We start from the raw sequence: 24,089 nt of genomic DNA, 5'->3' as shown, positions 1-24,089 counted from the left end.
CCACAAGACCCAACTACCACTGGCTCTTCTCCTCTAACCTCTCCACCACATTCCTACAGGGCTGGGTATCAAACCCATGGCCTTGTTCATGCTAGGCAAGTGTTCTACAATTGGGTTACACCTGCCCTTTCTCTCCCATGTTCACTCTATGAGTCTATCATCTCCATAACTTCTTCCGAATCTCCATGTCCTTCACTTCATGTTCTCCGCAAGCTCTTCTGGAGCAGTCTAGCTCACTGTGCCTTCTGCTTCTTCCGTCCTCTCAGAGACACTGACACTCACTTGTATGTGGAATAAAACAACATTTCAGTTGGCCATCTATTGTCTCTCATTTTGAGTAATTTCCCCAGACTTCACTGACTCTGACCCCTTGAGCAGAGTCTCCACACACCTTAAACACACCAGGGGGTGAGGCTGATAGAGTCCAGCGTGTGACCTTGCAACCATCTGATATGAATGAGCAGTACCACACAGTGCTCAGTATGAGGGTATTCTAACATAGACAATTAGGAAGAGAGACTTAACCAGAGTCGTAATTTCACTAAATACCTCTTCTGAAGACAAAAGATAGCTGATCTGAAGCAAAGAAAAAAATATTGGAGCGAGAAGCCAGGTGTGGCTGCTGGAGAGTTGGTAGGTGTAAAGGAGACAGAGCAATGAGCAGCGCTCACTACAGTGGATATAAAACATACCTGTATTTCCTTGAGCATCTTCGATCTTACTGGGTGAATGCAACAGAAAAGATGGCCTGGCAAAGTGAGGGCCTTGAAGGGACAGCTGCTGCTGCTGCTGCAAAGGCATGGTGCTAAGGACTACCCGCCAGTCTACGTGGGTGACGTCGGACCTGGACCGAGCATGTCCTGGCTTGAAAGTCGTGGTCTCATCTAATAAGTCATTCACAGAGCGAGGTCTGTCCCTCCGACGCTGGCAGATGTTGAAAAAGTTGAAGGTTGATGCTTCTTTTTGTTCCATCCAGGAAAGGTTATCTGGGGCTGTCCCTCTCTGGACCATAAGCTGTTCTTTGGCAGGGAAGACATTTTGAGCTTTGGTTTCTAGGAGCCTGCTCTTACAGTGGTCCCAAATCATGGTCCCCTTGCCTAGGGAGGCAACATTTCTCAAAGCACCATTGTCTGTTATGCTACTGAGTACCTCATGCCCCACAAGTTCAGGGACTTCCTGAATCCCATAAACTTCTGCTTGCTGCACAGCCTTTTCCAGCTTACTATCGAAAGTACTAAAGAAGTCCTCGGTCACCTCCAAGGCAGGGCTGATGTCATCCACTTCCAAAGCTTCCATGACCCAGGGTCCAAGAGGTCTAAGTCTCCTAAACTGCTTCAGGAAAGGGTGTCACGAACATTCAGCCAACAGAGAGCAGTGGTTCATCAGTGCAGCTGAGGAAACAAGTGGCCGTGACCTTCACCTGGCTATCTAGGGGCTTATTCATGAGACAGCATGGCAGTCGTCATCAAAGCGGCGCAGCACCAATCCTTCATTTCCTGGAAGAACACAAACAAGACAGCGTTGGCACACAGTGCTCTGTAGCACACGGGTCTGTGCGGTCACTTTCCCTATTCCCAGCTTCTTCTACACAGCCATGCACATGGGGGCACGGCAGCACACAGCCGCCTACTGTCAGGAATACGCACGGCTCTCTACTTCGTGTGAGAACTCAGCAGAGCAGGGCAGAGCTCCCTGATGAGGGGAACAAGGCCAGCTGCTTTTATCCACACAGAGTGGCCTTTGAGGGCAGTTGTAAAGACAAAAACCTCTCATCTGTTGAATGAAAATAGTAAGCAAAAGACACGAGGGAGTCTGTGGCTGGCATCTAAAGTCATGAATGTTTTCCCAACACTGAAGTTACTCACGGTCTATTGGTGAGAAGGCACAGGGAGAAGCAGAGAGGGAGGCTGTGCTCTGACTAAACCTGAATGTAAGGAGGCACCAGCTTGTGCCTCCCCGGACCATAAAGCCTAATGGTAACTCTGGTCCTCAGAATTTCCCAATTTTTCTGGGAAAAGGTTCCCAGTGCCAAACTCCCTGGCTTCTAGCCTGACCTCAGAGTACAGGTCTAATCTGATATTAAAGGTCAGAGATTTATGAACCTCTCACGGAATTGGAAGCTGGGCCAAAAAGCTTATGGTAAAATTATGGCCCAAGTGGCAGGCTTTAGTTCATCATCTCCCCTCTCTGGACTTGAGCAGAAAGAATGCCACATGAGAAGCGCTGTCCCTCTGTGGTTGGTATAACTAGAGTAGACCTTGATTTTGGTACCACCCACCACTGCAGACAGCAACCGCACACACCTATTTACACTCAGCAGTCTAAGTTCCTCAGGCACTCTGCTGCATTTCACGTGCCCAGAAGTCGCATACACATACCTATATAATGTCTTCAGTACCCAGAAGTCACATACACATACCTATATGACTTCAGTACCCAGAAGTCGCATACACATACCTATATGTCTTCAGTACCCAGAAGTCACATACACATACCTATATAATGTCTTCAGTACCCAGAAGTCGCATGCACATACCTATATGTCTTTAGCAAAGAACGGACAAAAGTAGGCAACATCGGGGGCTGGAGAGATGGCTCAGAGGTTAAGAGCATTGCCTGCTCTTCCAAAGGTCCTGAGTTCAATTCCCAGCAACCACATGGTGGCTCACAACCATCTGTAATGGGGTCTGGTGCTGTCTTCTGGCCTGCAGGCATACACACAGACAGAATATTGTATACATAATAAATAAACATTAATTTAAAAAAAAGTAGGCAAAATCTTTTTTCCTCTGTACTGCTTATATATATGTAGGTAAAAACTATCAATTAATACCATTAAACATTGCTGAACAGGTAGAGATATTTCAAAAACTATGATTACTCAATTAATTTTTAGCTCTTAGGTCATTAAACAAGTATTTTTAAATCAATAGCACCAAACTATATTGCTTAGTATATAGAAACTTTTATTTCTCTATTTATTTAACAAGCTGACCTCAAATCCACTACAAAACTGGAAGAGATCCTGACCCCCAATTCCCCAGCCTCCAGCTCTGGGGTGTAGGTGTTCCCTACCATCCTTGATTTTAGGTGATGCTGGAGGTCAAACACGGTGATTCAAGCATGCCAGGCAAGCACTCTACCAACTAAACCCTAACCCAGACCCAAATCTTCCCTTTGCATATATGAGTGATAGATACAGATCATGGGAACTGTGGCCAGCTTTCCCTATAAAGCATGCTGACTATGAACTATCTCTTTCCCCTTGTGTAGAACGGCATACAATGTTTCCAATGTTTGGGGCTAAAAACAGGGCTTAGATTTGTTTGTCCTTCTGAGTCTCAAGCCTCAGTCTCCTGAATTATGTAACAAGTTTTAATAATTCTGAAATGTGAATTTTTTCTAATTTCATCTTGTATATCAGAGATTAAGAAAAATTACTATATTCAAAGTACAAGATTCCCATTTACAGAAGAAATATCATCATATAGATCATTAAATTAATCTTCTAAAACTACCAGCATTCCTTTTCTTACCTACCTACCATTAGACCCAGTGTCGAAGCAGTGTGCATGTGTGTGTGTGCATGCATGAGTGAGTGAGTGTATGTGCATAAGTGAATGTGTGAGTGTGCATGCGTGTGTGTGTGCATGAGTGAGTGTGTATGTGCATAAATAAATGTGTGAGTGTGTGTGCGTGCATGAGTGTGTGTATGCGTGCATGAGTGAGAGTGTGCATGCACGAGTGTGTGAGTGTGTGTGCATAATTGAATGAGTGAGTGTATGCGTGCATGAGTGTGTGTGCATGCATGCATGAGTGAGTGTGTGTGCATGCATGAGTAAGAGTGGGTATGTGCATAATTGAATGAGTGTGTGTGCATGAGTGTGTATATGCGTGAGTGTGTGTGCGTGCATGAGTGAGTGAGAGTGTGTATGTGCATAAGAGAATATGTGAGTGTGTGTGCGTGCGTGCATGAGTGTGTGTGTGCATGAGTGAGTGAGAGTGTATGTGTATAAGTGAATATGTGAGTATGCATATAAGTGAATATGTGAGTATGCGTGCGTGCATGAGTGAGTGTGTATGAGTGTGTGTGCGTGCATGAGTGTGTGTGTACATGCATGAATGTGTGTGTGTGTGTGCGTGCATGAGTGAGTGAGCGTGTGTATGTGTATAAGTGAATGTGTGAGTATGCGTGCGTGCATGAGTGAGTGTGTGTGTGTCTGTGCGTGTGTGCATGCATGCACTTGCACGTTTTACTAAGGGACAAATCCAGGGCTTTATAAATGCTGAAGATGTAATCTTTTTTTTTTTTAAAGACAGGGTTTCTTTGTAGCCTGTCCTGGAACTAGCTCTTGTAGACCAGGTTGGCCTCAAACTCAGAGATCTGCCTGCCTCTGCCTCCCCAGTGCTGGGCTTAAAGGCGTGCGCCACCACTGCCCAGCTTGAAGATGCAATCTTCAAACCAGGCCAGTAGATGCTGGGGATCCAAACGCGGTTCTCGTGCGTGCACAGCATGCAGCCAACTGAGCCACTTACCAGCTCCTTTAATTGGCTTTTTATTTGTTTTGATGTTTTCCTCATGATTAGACTAGAGCTACACATTTTGAGGAAGAAGAACACAAAAGGAAGTGCCACTTCCCTCGTGTCGGAAGAATGTACCATCACTGGAGCCCACATGTCCACATAAACCACAATCACCCTTTTCTTTAAGCATCTGCCGTATTTCGATATCATCATTTAACTTCCTCGTGGATTTAATGCTAGTGTTTCTTCTCTCCACTAAAACAAGCTCTAGGAGCTCGGAATTTCTGATTATTTTGCTAAAGCACATTAGATTCTCTGTCTGTCTGTCTCTCTCACAGATGCATATTGAGCATCTATCCCTCACCTACACTGCCTGCTGCTTTATTTCTCCTCACTTCTGTCGAAGCTAGAGAACTCTTCACATAAACTCAGGCTCACACCACACCCTGGGTTTTTCTGTGCTGCAGTGACCAGCCAGTCTCACAAATTCATCGTAAGCTCCGAGGAACCCGAAGGCCAGCCACAGTACCTTTGCCCTCCCATACAATCACTACATCAGCAGTTTTTGGGGAATCCCTTTTCTCGACTTAAATTTTTGGGAATTGTATCTTTACTTGTAGTCTACTTCTTCAAATATACTTCACTGTCTATAATTGAAGACGTCTTAAAGGTTGCCTCATTTGGCTTCAAATTAACTATAATAATAATAGTAATAATAATAATAACAACAACAGCAACACACAGGTCAAAATATGAAGTGTTACTTCCTCTAGCAAGTGAACTCCAGTGTGTGGGTGCAGAGTGGTGAGTGTTTGCACAAGGCTGGGAGTCGAGAGCTAATTAGAACTCTGTTCTAAATCTGGCTCAACCACACACTTGCTGGGGAGCCTGCGGCAAAGCATTTAACCTCTGGGTGCCTTTCTCAGTTACCTGCAACCAATAAACTTTCTGGGACCAAACTGTTTTGCATGTAGACCATTCACGAGGTAGCTGATTCAGCATGCCTTTAACAATACAAACTATCATACAATTATGGAGCTTCCACTGGGTGGACCTCACCTCTGCATCAACTACGGGCTCCTGATCTCTCCCTGAAAAGACTCATCAGGTCAACATAGGCAAAGTCAGGATCCAAAGTCAATGACTTAATACTGGTTTTCTTTCAAATGCACTGATTTATAGGGCTTTATTTTTTTATTTTTTTAAATTATTATTTTATATATATGTGAGTGTTCTGTCTGTATGTATGTATGTCTGGTATCACATGGATGTCTGATACCTAAGGAGGCCAGAAGAGGGTACTGGATCCCCTGGAACTGGAGTTACAGACAATTGGAAGCAGCCATGTGGGTGCTGGGAACCAAAGCCCAGCCTCCGGAAGACCAGTACAGACTCTTAACAACTGAGACACCTCTTCAGCCCTAATTACAGAATGTTCGTTCTGCAAAAGGAAGGATTTTTCCCATTTACTATAGGAAGAAAAATTGAGGTCCATTTGTCAATGTGGTAATCAAGAGTTCAAACCAAAGAATCCCATACATGTGTGTATCGAGATGTAACAGGATGGGGATCAGGATACTGCCTTTTTTCTTACAGGAAATCTGTTCGCATGCCCATTAGGCAAGGCTAATTAACTGGCTGAACACAGCAGTCAGCCCATACAGAAGTGGAGGTAGGGATGAGGAATACCGTAGGCTGGTGTACACAAAGATAGCAGCCTGATCACCTGAGCTGCCTGACAAAGGGGACAACTTCCTCCAAGGTACTTGTCAGAACAGAATGAGTGTTCACAGGATCTGGGAACACGCAGTTTCAGAAACTGCTGGAGTGGGAAGAAAAACTCACTGCCAGAGACACTTCAGGTCACCTGCCTATGGCAATCTTTTGGTCAGTACTCAGGGGTTCTCACATGCTCTCTACCTTGGCAAAAGTTGGAGCTCACAGGGAGTTTTCTGAGTTACACAATGTGATGGAGCCAGGAGAAAACCTGACTAGCAAAGTGACCTTTCTGAAGCACAAACCACGATGCTTTCTATGGCTCTCCAGCACAGAGACAGTGTGAATACGCTGATGGAGCACAGCCATGCCCACAGCAGCAGATCAGGACACTGGGGGCGTGCAGCTTGGAACTCATGTGGAATCCCGCTTTATAGGCTTGGAGTGAGCATGAAACGGCCTCACTGTATCCAGACTCCAAGAAAAGACCACTACTGTGCTGTGAGATGAGCACTAGGCTCATACAAAGTATCTGCATAGTGACCAATGCTCATAGAAACTCTGGTACATAATGACAGATATGACAAGTCGCAACTCAGGAAAGAAAATGAATAGTAAAGGGTGGTTTGCCCCGTATTCAACTGGAATCAAGACTGTACATTCAATTTCAGTCCCGGCGTCTCCATGGATATATTCTCTAAGAGCAAATACCCATAAATATTTTGAAGTGGAACACAGCAAGGAAGACAAGGGGAGAGGAGGAAAGGAGATGGGTCTGTTACTCGTTCCTTATGACTGGCCAGGCCACACACCGTGGAACTTCAATCATCTAGTGGCCTCCTCCTTACGCAGCTGCTACTGTCTTTCAAAGTCCACATCCTCCTAGATGGTATTAGTCAGTCCTTCATGAAGCTTTGCCACACTTCCCTGGTGTGACTAATTCTTCTCAAATCTATTGTGTGTGTACGTGTGGACACCTGTACATGAATCCACACATACTCTACAGTGTGTGTACAGGTCAGAGGAAAACTTAAGGGAGTCAGTTCTCTTCACCCTGTGCGTTCTGGAGATGAAATTCAGGTCATCTGGCTTGGCAGCCAGTCCCTGTGCTCACTGAGGTGTCTCTCCAGCCCGTGTGGTTGACCTTGATTGTCAACTTAATTGGATGTAGGAGTCAGACCTCTTGCTCAGTCTGACAGCATTTATAGAGAGGTGGGAAGATGAACCTATAATGGGGACAGCACCATCCTATGTGCAGGGGTCCCAGAGAGAACTGAACAGGGACAGCGAAAGGAATGCCAGAATTCATCTCTATTTCCTGGCCTCACACTCCTGCCGACATGACTTCCCCCACCATGATAGACTATACTATCAAACGATGAACCAAAATAATCCTTCCTTCCTTTCTTGTGTTGCTTAATGGTATCTGACCGCAGCGGTGAGAAAATAACTAACGTACCTGGGCGCTCTACTCTTCACCTCCCTCTTATATCTACTCAGTCTCCTCATCAATTCCCTGAGTCGGCTTCACTGACGTAGCTACACAATCAGTTTAAGGATGCTCGCAATTTCAAACATCTGCCTTCATTCTCTGACTCAGACCTGACTTCTGGGCCCTATGTGTCCAGGTACCTGGCCTACTTCATGGCTAAACTAAACTCGTGTATCTTAACCACACTCGGTTGTTCAACTGTAATATTAGCTGAGTGCCCCTGTGAACTCTTTAACCGGACATTCCAGGCCTTCTGTAGCCTTGGCTCAGTCTCTTTCCCCGGTGTCCCCCTTCTTCTGTATGCACCTTTTCTGCTCGGAACAAAAACACTACTGATGAAATTTTATGCTTTTTAAACTCTAAGTCTTTGCTGGCAACCATCACTAAGCTACTCTGCCACTTCTACCCATTAAACTCCTACCAACTCCTCAAGCGCCGCTCCAGCCCCGTCTCTGCACGCCTTCGTTTCTTTGAACTGCAACAGTATAGCTCTTGTTCCTCTCTTACATCATGTGCTGATCTTACTTCCCGGTGACTCGGGATTCCAGCCCTCTCTGATGCCAGCACCCATGCCAGCCCCTAACTACAACAGGGAATAACTGCAAGGTGCACCTAGGGACAGACCACAGAGCAACAACAAACACAACAAAGAACCCCAAATGTGCATCATACCCCAGAAGGGTTGGGGAAGTGCCTTCAGACCTAAAGATTATCATTGGCTCATAGACCTATTTGGAATTTTCTGAACACAAATGGGGTTTGGGGTATTTCCAAATATAAGCTGCAATTTCTATCATGTTTTCTCACATAATACCTCAAAATTCAGTTAACCTGTGGGGGGAAATTACATGGTTTTATTGAAAATACTCATTCCACATGCACAGTTTAGACTATGGTTTATAAAAAGTGCTTGGTGAGCCTTTTAATAAATACTTACAGTGATCTCAACAGAGAGAGGTGGAAGGAGTAATGGGACTCTTTCACCATGACGAAAGAGACCAAAATGACTCATCTATTGTCAGCTGAAGGTCCCATGGGGAAGACAAAGAAGTTCTGAAATCCCTGTCTAATTAACAAATCCTGGGGGCCACCCAGGTTCAACCTTCCAAACCGCCTTACAGCTCTCAGGTGCTGCAGCGGCAGAACCACAGCTAAGGCTGCAGCCATGCCCAGAGCCACCCGGCTCGCTGGTGGGCAAGGTCGGCAACGAGCAAGCACCAGCCGTGGACCCCAGGAGAGGGCTCCTGTTCCAGCAGTCGTCCCAGTTAGGGACATCCAGAAAGCCAGGCTCTGTAAAACAGTGGCCCCACTACCGCTAGCTCACAGTTGAGAAGAAGGGCAGAGCGTATGTGTATGTTTTCCTGGAGGAGTTAAAGCTGTGATCAAGTACTCAAGCACTACTTTAGATGTGGAGGCAGAAAACACGGATCTGCCCTTGAAGGGCTGAACAACTAGGGGACACAGGGACAAAATAAACAAGATATATGAGAACACAAGGAAGTCAAATGACAACGATGTGTACACAGGGATTCTTCCAGGAGTAAATGTTAGACCCTAAAAAAACCTGTAAGCCCCACCTGTCTAACGTCCAGGAAACCTCCTGGGATTCTGGGAGTGGTAGTTCTTCAAAAATAACAGCAAAGCCTCATGGGAAAGTATGAGTTTTGTCCATATAAGCCCTGCCGACACATGTTTGGGGTCACTCAGCTGGAGAGTTTCCACGAATGGCCCTGACCAAATTCCATCTTGTCAGTATTTAAAATTTTAATAAAAAGCTTGCTTAATTTGGCTAAAATGGTGGAACAGATTTTTCTCTGGCAAATATCAGGAATAATAGAAGCCAAAGATAAAAGAAACAAACACGTAACACACCCACACATAAATAAACCCAAAATGGAATTTGAAAAGTTACCTAGCGACCAGCTTCGGGGAGCTTAGAAAGGATGTTATGAGATGTACTTAATTGTTTTTGTTTTTTCTTTCTGTTATATTTTAATGTGCTAAAAAGCGAGGCTGGGTCTTTGCTAATGTTTCCTCAGGAGTTCCAGACCAGTGACCAGGTCGGTCTAGGCAGAAGGTGCCTCACACTGTCTGAAATGACAGACACCTTCAATGGCGGCAGGCGCATCCATGAACCGCATTTCTCCTTTTAGGACTTAATCTATGACACTGACCTTGGCTACCAATCAGCCTCTGACCACTTTAGTCCGGAAGCAAGCACAGCAGACAAGGGCAGACAAAACAACCTCTCAGTCTTCAAAGATAAGGAAAGATAAGCACAGACAACAGAAAGACTCCAGCTCCAACAACGTCAAGGCCAGAAAATCCTCGCCTGCCCTTTAGGGCTGAGGAAAAGGGTTGAAATACTAAGAGCAGCAGAGGCTATCTTTTCATCCTTCTCATTGGCCTTGAGTTTCTTTTTTAAGATTTATTTTTGTTTTGTGTGTGTGTTCATGTGGGTACATACATGTGAGCACAGGTACCCAGGTACCCATGGGGTCAGGGGCATCAGATCCTCTGCAGCTGGAGTTCCAGGTACCCATGGGGTCAGGGGCATCAGATCCTCTGCAGCTGGAGTTACAGGTACCCATGGGGTCAGGGGCATCAGATCCTCTGCAGCTGGAGTTCCAGGTACCCATGGGGTCAGGGGCATCAGATCCTCTGCAGCTGGAGTTCCAGGTACCCATGGGGTCAGGGGCATCAGATCCTCTGCAGCTGGAGTTACAGGTACCCATGGGGTCAGGGGCATCAGATCCTCTGCAGCTGGAGTTACAGGTACCCATGGGGTCAGGGGCATCAGATCCTCTGCAGCTGGAGTTACAGGTACCCATGGGGTCAGGGGCATCAGATCCTCTGCAGCTGGAGTTACAGGTACCCATGGGGTCAGGGGCATCAGATCCTCTGCAGCTGGAGTTACAGGTACCCATGGGGTCAGGGGCATCAGATCCTCTGCAGCTGGAGTTACAGGTACCCATGGGGTCAGGGGCATCAGATCCTCTGCAGCTGGAGTTACAGGTACCCATGGGGTCAGGGGCATCAGATCCTCTGCAGCTGGAGTTACAGGTACCCATGGGGTCAGGGGCATCAGATCCTCTGCAGCTGGAGTTACAGGTACCCATGGGGTCAGGGGCATCAGATCCTCTGCAGCTGGAGTTACAGGTACCCATGGGGTCAGGGGCATCAGATCCTCTGCAGCTGGAGTTCCAGGTACCCATGGGGTCAGGGGCATCAGATCCTCTGCAGCTGGAGTTCCAGGTACTTGTGAGCTACCTGACATGGGTACTGGGACTTAAACATGGAAGAGCAGTATCTGCTTCAAACCACTGAACCATCTCTCTAGCCCCTTAAATTAATTTTATTATGAACCATTACCATTAATGTGGAATGGGTTTTCCCAAAACAATTCTGCAGGGTGGGCAGGAGGGTCTGGAGAAGGCCAGCCTCTGCAGCATACACAGTAAGTTTGAAACCAGCCTCCACTACACAAAACCTGATCACAACAAACAAGCAAACAAAAAAAATCCCAGTTGTGCAATGTATAAATCCCAGGGATCTGACTGACTGATAGCCAATTGATCTGAGTGTATCACGATGATAAGTTTGTGAGAGCTAACACTTAAACACCTTCTTCAGGGAGTCGTGCCCACAGCTGTACTGAGCTCTTTACAGACATCTTGTGGAGGTGCCTTTCAGTATGGGTAGACTTAGGTTAAAGGCAAAATTAAAGGTAGCTTAACAAATGTTTAAAAAGAAAATACAGTTCTTATAATGCCTAAGACCAATGACAAGTAATAGATAGCTAATATTTACATCTTACTTATTAAGGGGCAGGCATTACAGCAAGCTCCTTGTGAGTACTGAGTTGTAAATTCTCCCAACAAGTCACTCAGGAACTGATGTCATTATTATTACCACTTGACAAGGAAACAGGAACTTACAGAGATGAAGTGGTCTGGAGTAAAAGCAACACTAAATGCATAGCCCTACATGTAACTGAAAGCCACTTAATGACCCTAAAATAAGACGAACATTTCATGTACAGGGTGCTTCAGATTTCAGTGTCAAACATCAGCAACTATAACTAATATTTATTTTTTATTGTTTTATTTGTTAATCCCATGGCCCAGGTATTTACCTGATAACTGTCATCCTTTTACCCAGGGAAATAGTTGATACCTCATTTGCAAAAAAATAAATAAATAAAGTCTATAATCTTTGTGTCATTTAAATTCTCCAAGGGAATGGTATATGAGAAGTCTCTGAACAAATAGAATAAAAAGTTGTTCTCTACTAAAGAGCTAAGTCTCAATTCTCAATGTGACCTTTGGACATATTACTTGGAATGTCTGTGAGGGTATAATAACTGTGACTTCACTTAAGTGTTTGTTGTGTGATATTTCCTTTGTATTCTAACAAACAAAGCTTGCTGGAAGATCAGAGAGTCAAACAGCTGCACTCATCAGCCTTACAGGCCAGACAGTGGTGACATACATCTTTAAATTAATCCCAGAAGCCACACTAGTTTGCCATAGAAACCGGGAGGTAGTGGTGCACGCCTTTAATACTAGCTCTAGAGAGGAATATAAAATGGGAAGAGACAGCTCTCAGTCGGTCTCACTGTGAGATTCCTGGAAGCAGTATCTCCATCTTGGACTGAGGTAGAGGTAAGAGTTGGCGGCTGGTTGTTTTGCTTTTCTGACCTTCAGGCTGAACCCCATTTTCTGTCTTTGGGTTTTTATTAATCGTGTTGCAGCCTGGAGATCAGAGAGTGGAGCTAGCCACTAGTTAACCACAGAAGCTGGGCAATGGTGGCACACAACTTTAATCCCAGCACTGGGAACTGGAGACAGGAAGTGGTAAGGTGGGATGTAGAAAGTAGAAAGTATCTCAGCTCCTTTTGGACCAAGGAATAAGACAGATAGGAAGCAACTGGCAGTTGCTCCTAGTCCTCTGATCTCCACTTTGATCTTCCACATTCTTTTATTGTTGTTGTTTTGTTTTGTTTTTCGAGACAGGGTTTCACTATAGCTATTGAGCCTGTCCTGGAACTAGCTCTTGTAGACTAGGCTGGCCTCAAACTCACAAAGATCTGCCTGCCTCTGCCTCCCGAGTGTGTGCCACTTAAAGGTGTGTGCCACCACCGCCCAGCTCTTCCTTCAATATTTGACTCCTGGTTTTTATTGATTAAGATTAATTATATTAAAGCTTCATGTGCTTTTAGAAGTGTTTACATATCCCCAACTGCCAGCCTCTTACTGTTTCCCTAAGAAAACATTTTCATTCAGCTAACAAATAAATAGAAACAGTTATAAAAGTTTGCTTAAAGGAACGCACAAAGGTTTCTGCCAAAAGAATTAAAAGAAATATTTTCAAACTGGATGTTACTACAGATAACTCAAGCATATTTTAACTAGTAAAGCATGTTCAAATAAACAACCTCCTTTTAAAGCTGACTTAAAGTTACCTTTATGTACATATAAAGTTCAAACAAAACAAAAACATGACTGATAACATTTAGTCTTATTTTAAATGAAGTAAAACTATGCCCATTTTAATACTTCCACTCACCAAAAACAAAACAAAAGGACAGCCACCACAGGTGATCCTCCTCCTGTGAAGGGTACCTAAATGGACCACAAGATCTAGAGTTGCAGGCTTGGGGCTCAGTTTTCTATGCACTGTTACCGAGTGTGATCTGGGGCCAACTTCTTGAACCTGAACTTCAGTTACTTTGTCAAAGTATAGGGCAAATACTTTTAAGGCTGTGGAATGCAAACCAAATACCAGAATGCTATGCTTTATGAACACCAAAGCAGGGTACAAGATGCCCCTGGGTATCTGCTACCAAGGAAAGGATTGCCACATTCTCTCTTAGAAAGGGTGGTATTGGTGATCTGCTTCAGAAGCTCTGACAGAAAGCCTTAATCTACTCAAGCACTCCTTCTGCAGAGTGAAAGGCAGCAGGGACCTTGAAGTGAAGGGGTTCTATGGGGCATGCACCGCACGCACCATCAAAGAAGAGCCTTGCAGATTCAGATCAGCGCATCACTCAGCCTGCAGCAGGGAGCTTTCTGCAGTGACTGGAATCAATACAGAGACTCAAAGCCGGACAACAGGCAAGAGAGTGAGAGATTCTGGGGAGCTCATCCCCTAGATGAGATAGGTGTCTTCATCAGCCCCCACCCCTACAGGTGTAGGGATCTGTGAAAAAGGAGGCAGGGAGACTACAAGAGCCAGAGGTGGTGGAAGACTCCAAACAAAGAGTATTTTCAGACACAGCAGGACTGATGTACACACGGACTCACAGGACTGTGACAGGCACACAAGATGGGGAAGTGGATACCTAGTCTCACCTCTAACCAAAAAGCTATGTGTCGTTGATGGCAGCTGGGAAAGGGAAATCCGTTTTCTCCAACAAAGCATATCACCCACACCCTAGGGCTAATAAATGACTCCATGTTTGTTATCTGTGCACTTTTTCTTTCAGTGTTTTTATCTCACCAGGTCTTGTTTTCTGACTTACGGGTTTCTCAGAGAGAGGGAGAGAAAGCATGAAGTTGTGTGGGTGGGGAGATGAGGAAGATCTGAGAGAGTAGGGAGAGAAAAGAATATGATCAAAAATATGCTGTATGCAAAGTTTTTAAAATAAAACAAAAAGAGAGCTCTCCCCAAGGAGAACTATAAACAAGGCCCTCTCCTGCGCTCTAAGCCTCTCTACATGCAGGCAACATCCCTCCTTTCTCTGTCATCTGGGTTTCTGGGAAATTTGATCTTTATACTTTCAGGCTTTACTTTTCCCCACCCATCCACTTTCCCACAGTAAGCAGTCTGGTTCTGCCCAGGTGAAACTTTATATGCATAGGTCTCTGGCAATTTCTAGATGGCCGAATCCAGGAGCCTTCTTACAGTGACTCTGACTGACACTCGACAGTGTGACCTACGAGGTCACTTTGCACTACCCTCAGGAGTCCATGGCACAGCCACCTCTGCCCTTCCTCCTTTGTCCTGTTCCTGCTCAGGTGATAAACACCCCTCAGGCCACTTGCCCAGCGTCTCTTCCATCCCTCTGATACGCTCCGCGTCTGTGGCTTTAGCTACAATCCACGTGGAAGATGGAGAATATTCTCATGAGCTCTAGTTACACTATTTGTAACTACTTTTTATATATGCCCTGATTCCTACAATTCACAACCAACTCCTCCTTTTACTTCGAGGCTGCCTCCTCCAAACATTTGCTACAGAGAAAAGGACACATCCCTTAATAAAGATGAATATCCACGCTGGCATTTCTAGCTGACTCACCAGCGACCAACACAAATTAGCAAGCTCCAGGAAGCCTACCTCTGTGGTATCCACCAAACCTACCCACAGCTCTGTTTCTCTACTACCAAACCTCCAGGCGATGTTCTAACCCATTCACCACACCGCCACCCAAGTGGGCTTTCAGAAATCAAACCGCGGGGTTGGTATGTAAAATAATATTAATAAAAAAATCAAAACCCTGTTTCCTTCTGCATAGACATTACCCAGGGAGCCCACACCCCTTTCCTCCCAGCCCCCAGTTCTTCAATTTCCCTCTATGCTCCCACCACAACCCTCCTGTCTCATACAGAATTTATAGAAATTAGAGTCTCCCTGTTTCTTCTCCTGGAAGCCCTTTTCCTCCACCACGTTTACAACGTTTACACTGTTCTTCCCAAGGTTCCCCACTCCAGCGGCTTGCATCTAATCCCAGTCCATTCAGACCTGCCTTTATCTTCCCCTGCAACATCCTGACGGCCTTCATTAACAGGTCAGATGCCCCCAACAGGGCCTGCTCTCCTGTCTGCCCTAACTGTGAGCTTCATGAAGTCAAGGACTGTTGCTGTCTTGTTCAAGGTTTTTATCACAATACAGACCGCACAGTGATTAACTAATTACCTACAAGTAAACTGGATAATACAAAACAAGGCAGCTTTAGTTTGAATTGAATTACAAACTAGTTCCTCTACTCAAGATAACTAGATAGAAATAAACCTCTTCCCTCTCATGAATGCTGCATAGGACTGGTTGTCCTTAGAGCAGCAGTCTGTCCATGTCTGTCACTTTGTCTGTAGTTTTGTTGCTTAATTGTTGCTCTGTGTTTCATATTTTTTTTATTTAAAAAAAAAAGGCAGTTCTTTGACAAAAGCTGACAAGCTGGCTCTGTTATGGGAGTGCTGAACCTGCAGCTCCTTTAAAATGAGTATCACCACTGTGGGTCCCCCTCCCCCCCACAGCTTAAGATAATTAAATGACAATGTGGGTTGCAGAAAGGTACTTGGTCTGATGGGCAGCTTTCTCCAGTGCCAGTGAGACTAGAACCAACAGGTAACAAGACACCCCTCCTTAAAATTATAGCTACAAAGGTTTAAAAAAATGTTGTCTGTTTTAATATCTGAAAGTATGAATGTGGCCACTGCATGCTTATGTCTGACTGGGCTTGAATGAATGAGTTTACTGTGTTCTGTATGTTTCAGTTACAATTCAGCCGTTTACTGTTGCAGCCAAGCCCCCCCACCCCCTCCCCCTTCCTGGGCTTAAAATTTCTGTCTGGGTGTTCTGGCCATTGGCACTAATGTAACAGGGATCCAAATGTCACCTGGGTATAGATAATGTTAAAGTTGTTTCGTACTGTTCTGTTAATTAAAGAGCTGGCTCTGGAATTGGGGTATGGCCCACCATTTTTCAGACCCAGACTTGCTTTTAAAATTTCTGGGGTCAAAAATTGGTAGACAGGAAGAACAAGAGCAGAGCAGCTAAAAAATTACTGGTTTGTAAATTTATTGGACATGGCCAAAAAACCTGTAATATTTGTAACAAAAAGGTTAACTCAAAACTTTAACACAGGGTTGATAATCAAAAGTCCTCATAGGTAGCCTCAAAACAAAGATCCAATCCATCAACATCTACAGTTCTGGGCAAATACTCACATGTGCTAAACTTGCTCTTCAACCCCTTTAGCTCTGCTCATGACTGTTTTTGAACTGAAATATGTCAACCCCAAAACATGGTGTTTATGTTTAAAGGCTCACCCCAAGAAAGAGGCAATACTACACTGAAATCCCAAACACCCTGTGTTCTCACTGGCCTGGGATATGTCTATATTGTGATGCAATAAGACAGTGACCTTAACAGTATGGAAAACAACTTGGAACAGTTTTACAACCTCAAGACTCTGGGGTTCAAGACCTTTATACAGGAGTAGCCTAGAGTCACTTGCATGTCAAATGTTTGCACAGCAATGCATCACAAAAAGTTAAAAACCACTGGCTTAAAGAATGTCTCTCTTACGACTGAGTCAAGTTTACAAAAACTGGTTTAAAGTTGTATGTCTAACCTCTTTGTTTTTGTCAGCATTGTTAAGCCATGGTTATTTTGGCAAACTGAGTCACACAAGAAACTGTTATGTTTCTATAATGGTACACTAACGATCAGAAATATTTCCAGTCTGCTAGTAGACTATATTTATAAATTAAAAGTCTTACCTTGATACTAAAAAGACCTTCAATTCAGAAATTGTTATTTTTATTATAAACTATTAAAGATGATTAAGTCTTAAAACATTAACAACTATATTTATAAGTCATTCTAAGGACTAATGTAATCAAGAACAGGAAAATTTTATCTATTCGCTTATGTTTTCAAGGTATAGTCTAAAACAAGTAACTAAAAACAAACAGAAACTGTTTGACTCAAGTTGTCAAACTGTCAGAGATTTGTTGAGTATGGCATTTAAGATACTTAAACTTAGACAGACAGACACTCAGATCCTAGCAGTGACTCCCAGGGGCTCCAATGGACAATTATGGTAATGGGACTGATGTGGGGTTCCCCTCTGTATGTTATGAATATGTTTTATTATTATTGGTTAATAAAGAAGCTTCCTTGGCCTATAGCAGGGCAGAATATAGGTATGTGTTAAAATAAGGGTGGTGGCGGGGCTGCGTCCCCAACACCCCGGCCGCTTGGCTAGCTCATGCCCGAAATAACAACACACAAACTGTATTCATTTAAGAACTGCTTGGCCCATGAACTCTAGCCCTTACAGGCTAATTCTCGCACCTGGACTAGCCCATTTCTAATGATGTGTGTAAGCACCCCAAGGTGCGCTTACCGGGAAGAGTCTAGCCTCCGTCCATCCTGGTGTCTCTGCTCCTCCAGAGGGCAGAGCTGTCGAGTCTCTCTGGGAGAAGAGCAGAGTCTGACCTCACTTCCTCTTCCGCCCAGCATCCTATTCTGTTTATTCCACCCACCTATGTTCTAAGCTATGAGGCCAAGCAGTTGGTTTATTATAACTAACCAATGACCTTCCCCCATCAGGTAGGTAGGTAGGAAAAAACTGAATGCAGGGAGAAAGAAGGCAGAGTCAGACAGATGCCATGTAGCTGCCAAAGGAGAAAGATGTCAGAACATTACTGGTAAACCACAGTTTCATGCCAATGTACAGATTAGTAGAAATGGGTTAATTTAAGATGTTAAGAGTTAGCTAGAAATATGCCTGATCCATTGGCTAAATAGTGTTGTAATTAATATAGTTTCTGTGTGATTATTTGGGTCGTAGTGGCCGGGAAACCAAAGTACAGGCTCCATTTACATGCTACCACTGGGCGAGACTGCCCCAGTGTCTCACTTTCTGCCAAGACTCAGCCCAAACTGTGGATAAGCAGGACACTGGGGAGTTGATGCCCCACTTTGCCTAGGCACAGTGAAGTTAATCTCCCCATATTCCTGCTCCACAGGAAAAGCCTCTCCTCCTCTGGGCCTGGCAGCCAAGACTGCTGTCCTGAGACGTCTGCCCTCATTGCCATAGAGATCACAGGAGCCTGGGATGTCTGTTTAGATAAAGACAATACATTTGCCTCTGTCTTTTTGGTTAATCCTTCTCAGATCTCTGACACTGGCGGCTAACTGTAGCTTTGTCAGCTAGACAACTAGGTCTCTTGTTTAAAAAGAAAAAAGACAAACAGATTTGCCTTGTTCACAAGCTTCATACTAAAGAATAAACAGGTTTCAGATGTAACTTTTTATTAAAGGAACATACCATGCAAATGGCTGTTCTCAATAGTAACTATTCTTATCTCTGGTAAAAATATGTTTAAAAAGATAGTAATTAAATTGGTTTATATGTAAAATGTCAAATGTTAATAAACATAATGCAAAAAATTACAGAAAACTATGAAACTGGCTTGGTATAACTATGTTGAAAGGCAAGTACCATAGGTTTTTCTGGTTACATTTCTCTGTACATTTCCTTAACAGTCAAAAAAATAGGAAAGCTTAATAGGACATTGGTCTTGGATGTTAATCTTATAGGGTACTGTATGACTTGCAAATTTGACTGAAAGTATATTGCTACACTGAGATTTCATAGATTTAGAGTTCAAGTAAAACTGATACAGCACCGAGTATTCACTATTCAGTCGCGAGCTCAAGATTTTAAATTTCCTTTTGTTGTCTTCTAAGTACAGACTTAAAGATGTTTTTCATCAGGCTAACCCAAAGTAATAGCTTTTGCTATGCCTCCAAGATGCAAATCTTTTCTATCTGTTTAACAGACACTTGCTGATTGATTTATCTACAAAATGGGTTCCAGTACAATAAAAATGTCTCCTTCATCCAACTGTGTCAGAGAGCCCGAGCTCGAGCTCACAATAAAGGCTTTTTTCTTTTGTATACAAACTCGGACTCCTGGTGGTCTCTGGGGATTCATGACATGGTATAACAGTATTCTTCATAATGTAGACAAATTTGAAGCACTTATTGATCTTTGTGTGGTTATTAAAAATACAAGTACATGTCAGTGTTTTGAAAAAGAATAAAGGCAAAATAAACAACATTTATTCCCCCTCTATCAAGGGAGAAAGCACTCTATGGCAAAAACAAAAAGAGAAAGAGAGGAAAGGAAAAGAGATGTAAGTTAGTTGAAAACATGTAGATATTGTTCTCTGTCATCTTTACTACTTAGCAATGACTGAACTGTTTTCCATTATTAAAATTCTTCATAAGTATCTTTTTTGTTTTGTTTTGCTTTTTGAGAGTTTTCTCTGTGTAACAATGCTGGCTGTCCTGGAACTCTTTATAAACCAAGCTGGTCTTGAACTCACAGAGATCCAGCTTCCTCTGCCTCCTGAGTGCTGGTATTAAATGTGTATGTAGTAAGGAGAATACTTGTTCGTTTCCCGGCTGCCCAAATTCCCAAAATAACCACACAGAAACTATATTAATTAAATCACTGCTTGGCCAATTACTTAAGCTTATTGCTAGCTAGCTCTTACATCTAGAATTAACCCATCTCCATTATTTTAAATTTTACCATGAGGCTTGTGGCCTACCAGCAAGGTTTCAACATGTCCGTCTCTGACTCCGCCTCCTTTCTCCCAGCATTCAGTTTAGTTTCCTGACCTAGTTCTGTTATACCCTATCAGTCCAAGCCGGTTTCTTTATTAACCAATGGTATTTACAGCATACAGAGGGGAATCCCACATCATGCGAGCACTACCACTGCCTGGTATAAATATATTTTTAATATTTGTATTTTGTCAGATCTTTTGATGGAATCATAATTTGACTCCTCTTGTTACTTGGCACTTAGACTACTGCCATTCCTACATAAAGGCATATTCAGCATTACGTTAAACTTAACTACTCTCATAAATTCCTCTGGACTTCTAAAAGAGGAACTGCTAAGTCAAAAGGGAGGAGAATTGCTGAGGCTTTTTATACATTTGATCAATGTGCTTTTCAGAAAGGCTGTGCTAATTGCTTGCCTCTCATGACATCTGAGAATATTTGCTCCATGACATACTATTTGGTGTGAGAATTAAAACTCTTTGAAATTTATAATAATTTGAGAGCTGGAAAAGTATTACCTTGTTATTGCTTCCATTTTCATTTCTTTAAGAGAAAGAGCTCAATTTAATATATTATCTATTTAATTCTATTCCTATGATAGAGTGTTAACTTTCTATTGCCATAATGAAGTTCCCACAGTAATCAACTTGCAAAGGGTTAATTTTAACCCAGAGCTGTGAAGCACTCAGTCTATGATCAGTCAGTCTCATTATATTTGGGACAGTGGCAGGGAAGCACATAAAGTCAGAGAACATGGCAGGGCGCTGAGCAACCAACAGGGAGGATCCAGAGCCCACAGCTCCCTTTGCTGTCATTCCCTCAATCCCCTGAAGACTCCCTAATCTCATGAGCCCCACCCCTTTCAAATGCTTCTAGGATGACTAAGGTTTTAGTACACAGGCCTTTGGGGCTATCCCAGACCCACACTATAACAGTCTGCTTGATTTTTTTTTTGACCATTTTCTGCTAGATGATGTATTTCTATCATGACATAACAAATTTTCATACTCTGGATTGTTTTAAACAAAATTTCTTATCTCATAGTCGCTAAGGTGTTAGCTTGGCTGGGTGCCTATCTAGAAATTCTGTTTCAAATCCACCTGGATTGTTGACAAAAATCCAAGGATTTTTTTGTTTCCTGCTGGTTGTCAGTCTGAAGGCCACTCTTGGTCGTTTTAGGTTTTCCAAATTTTTGGTTTTTCGAGACAGGGTTTCTCTGTGGTTTTTGGAGCCTGTCCTGGAACTAGCTCTTGCAGACCAGGCTGGTCTCGAACTCACAGAGATCCGCCTGCCTCTGCCTCCCGAGTGCTGGTATTAAAGGCATGCGCCACCACCGCCAGGTGGTTTTCCAAATTCTTCAAGGCTGCCTAAATTCTTGCTCAACACTATCATCCATCTTTAAATCAGCTATCATCCATCTTTAAATCTTTAAAGTTGCATCTTCTTCTGATTTCCCAGCAACAGAAAGTTCTGCACTTGTGATTAGATTAGACCTACCTTGATGACCTCATCATTCCAATTTCATGTGTGCCATGTACTATAAATCAGTCAGGTAATAATGTCTTATGTGCATAGGCTCTGGGGATTAGCAAAACTGTTGGAAGGACAGTTTGGAACTATGACCATCCTAGAGTGTTAGGTGTCAATTTTTATGACTTGTTTGTGTGATTTATGGTAAATCTTCAGTGTACAAAGCTAACAAAGTGTGACAAGCCACATTTCACAGCAGCAAAGGTTGCTGCTGGTACTAAAGTGTTCTGTGTACAGTGCTGTGAACACTGGTGCTGAAACAAATCGTAGTCAAATACCCAAAACATAAAATGTGCCATAGTAACTATTCATAAGTGTAGTCCATCATTATCATGCAGCCCAATCTCCACAGGTCTTTTCATCTTGTAAAACTGAAACTCTCTACTCATTCAACAAAAACTTTCTCTTCCATCCCTTCCCCACCACTAGATAATTACAAATCTGCTTTTTAATACTGGAATATTTGATACAGTCATCAAACACCTATTCTAACTGTTGTTCCAGGCACTTTAAAAGTTACCAACTTGTCAGGCACGGTGGCACATTCATTGAGACCTAAGACTCTGGGACTGTTGTAGTTCCAAACTGTCCTTCTTCCAATAAATTTTGCTTATCCCCAGAACCTATGCATATAAGACATTACTACCTGACTGTGATATTACAATGACGCAAATGGTGGCACATCCAGCAGAGGCAGATGGATCTCTGTGAGTTCGAGGCCAGAGTGGTCTACATAGTCCAGACTAGACAGGGTTACATAGAGAGAGACTCTGCCTCAAAAAGCATACATATTTAATCCTCACTAAATCTTTGATGAGGTGGCTATTATTCCTAGTCTACAGATTAGGAAACAGCAGTATTGAGTAAACTTCCCAGGATGTCACAATGACAAAATGATCAAACAAGAATTTAAGGTGGGGTAATGTGGCTTTAAAGATCCTGCTAGAACCATGGCATTGTGAAAGTATTTACTATAGAGACAAACACATCAGACATGGACGTATTTCTTAGATTCATAACATTTATCACTTCTTGTCAATTTAACCTAATATTTGGCTCTTAGTTAAAAGTTAGATTATGTTACCAAGGTAACGCATGTCTATTGACCTTTTAAAGAACTAACTTTTGCCAAAGTATTTGCTTGAAGAAAATGAAACAAAAACTACTTGGTATTTTATTTTAAGCAAATCACTTGTAAGTTGTGCTATTCTATAATGCTGTATAAATACAAATCACAATTTATTTTTAAAACTATTTTAAAGGAAAAAAATCAAAAATTTTCTCTATAGTTCCACGGACAGAAGAAAAAATAATTAAATACATTTACAACAACATAATCAATCTGTTTAACCTGTTAAATTAAAAGGCAAACTATATGAATAGGTCAGTCTGTATTTGTCATTCAAAGTCAGCAGAATTGTTTCAGCTTAAGGGGTGGGCTTCAGAACTCCTTATCTTGTTTTTTGTTTTTGTTTTGTTTCAGCTTTGTAAGCTTTTCATACAGAACAATTTGTCATCAGTCCTGTGGCGTCATTTACTATACATTCAAAATGGGCAGAGTCAACAGGAAGAACGGTCGTCACGTTTCTCTGGAACTAAAAGCTCGGCTGGGGTTGGTTTCTATGATCACTGGGGAGGGGTTCCCAAAAGACAACGCAGAGAACAGGATCGCCTTAATCAATTACTTTCTATTTTACGTTTACTTGACTCACAAAAATAAACAGAGGGTCATGTCATCCCCCACAAGCGAAGAGCTACCTTGCTCGAAATACAACAGAGAGCCGTGCGTGGGAAGCATCCCCGCGACCCCAGGATGCTCCAGGGATGTGTCATCCCGCCCCTCTCCGCGCCCCGCCCGCCCGGCCGCCCTGCCTCCCGCCCGGTCCCGCAGCGAGGCGGATGCTCACCGAGGCTTGGGTCTGGTCGCCCCCGCGGCCTGCAGCCGACTCCCGGCAGGGCCCCGACCCAGGCAGCCCGCCTTGCTCACCGCCAGCCGCTCCGCCCCAGCCGCCGACCATCCCGGCCGGGCTCTGTTTACAAGCCGCTTCTCGCGGTCCCACTCTCAAATGCTTCCCCGCGGCAGCCCGGCAGCCAGACCCGGACACACAGGGTTCCAGGCCGCGAGGACCGCCCCCCCCCCCGCGGGAGGAGCGGGAGGAGCGGGAGGAGCGGGAGGAGCGGGCGGCCGGGCGGGGCCTGACCTCCCTATCTCATTGTTTCCCTCGGCGCCTTCACCACCCGCTCCGTCCCCTCAACGCCAAAAAGTTGTCACTCAGAACCTACCAGGACGGGGTCAGCTATCAGCAGTTGCCACAGTTAAGAGGATCTCAGATATAATGTTTTCCAAAAGTAGAAACGAGCGCTTTTCGTGTCTACTTAGGTACACGGGTTGAAAAGGTGCGGTTGAGAAGGAAACCCTCTAACCTGGCTGTGGATTCCCAGTTCTAGCACGTGG

At 43.7% G+C, this 24,089-nt stretch overlaps 2 protein-coding genes across 8 annotated transcripts in view; one reads left to right on the top strand and one right to left on the bottom strand.

Annotated features, from left to right (window-relative positions):
- Positions 1-23,730, bottom strand: part of Plekhm3 (pleckstrin homology domain containing M3) — a 156,274-nt gene extending 132,544 nt beyond the window's left edge. Inside the window, exons 1-3 of one of the 4 annotated variants that reach the window (XM_050154250.1) lie at positions 23,542-23,730; positions 2,496-2,705; positions 693-1,496 (exon numbers count right to left, since the gene is read on the bottom strand). In XM_050154250.1, the coding sequence (XP_050010207.1) occupies positions 693-1,296 (604 nt within the window). In that variant the 5' untranslated portion in view covers positions 1,297-1,496; positions 2,496-2,705; positions 23,542-23,730. Of the gene's footprint in view, positions 1-692; positions 1,497-2,495; positions 2,706-13,300; positions 13,333-23,541 lie in introns of those variants that run through there. The other 3 variants (XM_050154247.1, XM_050154249.1, XM_050154248.1) reach the window with 3 other exon arrangements.
- Positions 8,728-13,281, top strand: LOC126508827 (RE1-silencing transcription factor-like). 4 transcript variants are annotated; one of them, XR_007593975.1, is made up of 3 exons: positions 8,728-10,315; positions 10,412-10,795; positions 10,988-13,281. XR_007593975.1 is itself a non-coding variant. In XM_050154253.1 (3 exons), exons 1-3 carry the CDS (start codon positions 10,226-10,228, stop codon positions 11,057-11,059), a joined length of 642 nt encoding a protein of 213 aa, XP_050010210.1. In that variant the 5' UTR covers positions 8,728-10,225; the 3' UTR covers positions 11,060-13,281. The 4 variants fall into 4 exon arrangements, 3 of the variants coding, with proteins under 3 accessions (XP_050010210.1, XP_050010209.1, XP_050010208.1); XM_050154253.1 differs by having other exon boundaries at positions 10,412-10,891; XM_050154252.1 differs by having other exon boundaries at positions 8,728-10,843.
- Positions 23,731-24,089: the final 359 nt, after the last annotated feature.

Source organism: Alexandromys fortis, unplaced genomic scaffold, assembly GCF_014885135.2.
Source record: "Alexandromys fortis isolate MF-2015 unplaced genomic scaffold, M_Fortis_MF-2015_v1.1 scaffold_40, whole genome shotgun sequence".
Classification (NCBI taxonomy): Eukaryota; Metazoa; Chordata; class Mammalia; order Rodentia; family Cricetidae; genus Alexandromys; species Alexandromys fortis.
The sequence above is the reverse complement of the archived record's forward strand: the minus strand, read 5'-3'. Positions and strand labels throughout refer to the sequence as shown.